This window comes from Medicago sativa, chromosome 1, assembly GCF_051527215.1.
Source record: "Medicago sativa cultivar Bolivia chromosome 1, Bolivia_mono, whole genome shotgun sequence".
NCBI classification, from domain to species: Eukaryota; Viridiplantae; Streptophyta; class Magnoliopsida; order Fabales; family Fabaceae; genus Medicago; species Medicago sativa.
Window position 1 is genome coordinate 70,027,309 of NC_140749.1, and position 1,573 is coordinate 70,028,881.

Below are 1,573 nucleotides of genomic sequence, written 5' to 3' on the forward strand. Positions count from 1 at the left end.
GGCGTATGCTATCCCTAGGACAGGGGTATAAGTTCTCATTTGCTTCTTATGATGACTTGCGTATAGTAAGGGCAACAGGTACGCTAAATTTGAAGCCGGTGTGCTGCATTTATTTGAATGGACTAAGGATTTTAACACTCATACACGACGGCCGACACATACGCAGGTTTGGATTCGATTGTGGGAGTTTCCGTAGGAATATTGGATGTAGAGAACTTTGTTTAAATTCGCAAGGGCTGTCGGGACACCGTTATTAATTGATAATGTTACTAAAAACAGGTTGTTTGGACACTATGCCAGGGTATTGGTGGATTTAGATCTTTCCAAAAACATTTTTTATGAAGTTATGGTGGAACATGAAGGTTTCCCATTCCCGGTGGAGATTGAATATGAGGGGCTGCCGTATTTTTGCACTTGGTCATAATGTAACATCTTGTCGTTGGTTACATCCTAAACAAGAAGACAAACACGAGCATCCAGTTGACAAAGGGAAGAAGCCGGTAAATTTGCAGAAATGGTACATGCAAGGGTGGAAGTCACGGGTTAATCCAGAAGGCATTGGATCATCTAAGGCGTTTGAAGTTGTGGCTCCCCAGAATCAACATGAGTCACACGTAGAAAAGGCTCTCAAGATTGCCGCCATTCAGCAAGAGAGTGTCGAGGTACATAGCACTTAGCTTGAGCAGCCAGTAGTGAAGGTGCAGGTTGTTCATGCCGATAATTTAGATGCACGGATAGAGAGTCAGCTTGTTCAAACAGTCCCACATCATATGGACAAGTCTGGGACTACCTTTCATATGTCGTTGCATAATGTTTCCGATGAAATAGTGAAGCCACAATCTCCAGTACATGATGTTCAACTGATACTCACGTTGGCTTCTGATTTTATGCCCGATATTCAGAAGATAATGGCTGGTCTTGACATCCTGGTGGATCTGGTAGTGAGGTCTCATTCTCAATTGGCCTTAGTTCGCCCTAGTGGTATTGAGAGTCACACTGTTTTAGAACCGGTTGTCTCTACAGTTGTTGTCCATGAGCAGCTCACGGTGCATACTCAGATTTTAGATGGTCAGGTTGTTCATCTGGTTGACGGTAACACTGATACAACCATGATACCTGAGGACAACAACATGGTCACGCAAAGGGAAAGCTTAGAACAACACAACAATGTTAATATTCATCATGATATGGAATTGTGGAAGAGAATACGGGAGTACGATCAAAGATCAGTTTAAGAGCCATTCACAGCGGTCTTAACCAAAAAGCAGAAACAAAAGTTGAAGCAACAACAGGTTTTGGGAAACCCGCCGTATCGAACCCGCTCAAGGGGTAACTCCTCTCCAAATACTCAATGAATGAATATTTTCTATTGAAATGTTCGAGGTCATTTCTTTCGCTGATATATAGGTGGTTCAGGTCTCAGTTTGGTTGACTAAGTTACCGCCAGATCTTCACTTTGATTTCTTTCGTGATCGGTGTGGTCTGCCTGATTACATATTCCCTTAGTTGTTGTTCTTTTTTATTCCTTTTATTTACGTCTTCTGAGGGTTTTGGTCTAGTCTCCCCTCTTTTT

At 42.5% G+C, this 1,573-nt stretch overlaps 1 protein-coding gene across 1 annotated transcript; it reads left to right on the forward strand.

The window, feature by feature from the left end:
- Positions 1-389: 389 nt before the first annotated feature.
- Positions 390-1,235, forward strand: LOC146956878 (uncharacterized). Its single transcript, XM_085749800.1, has 2 exons — positions 390-662; positions 705-1,235. Exons 1-2 carry the CDS (start codon positions 390-392, stop codon positions 1,233-1,235), a joined length of 804 nt encoding a protein of 267 aa, XP_085605926.1.
- Positions 1,236-1,573: the final 338 nt, after the last annotated feature.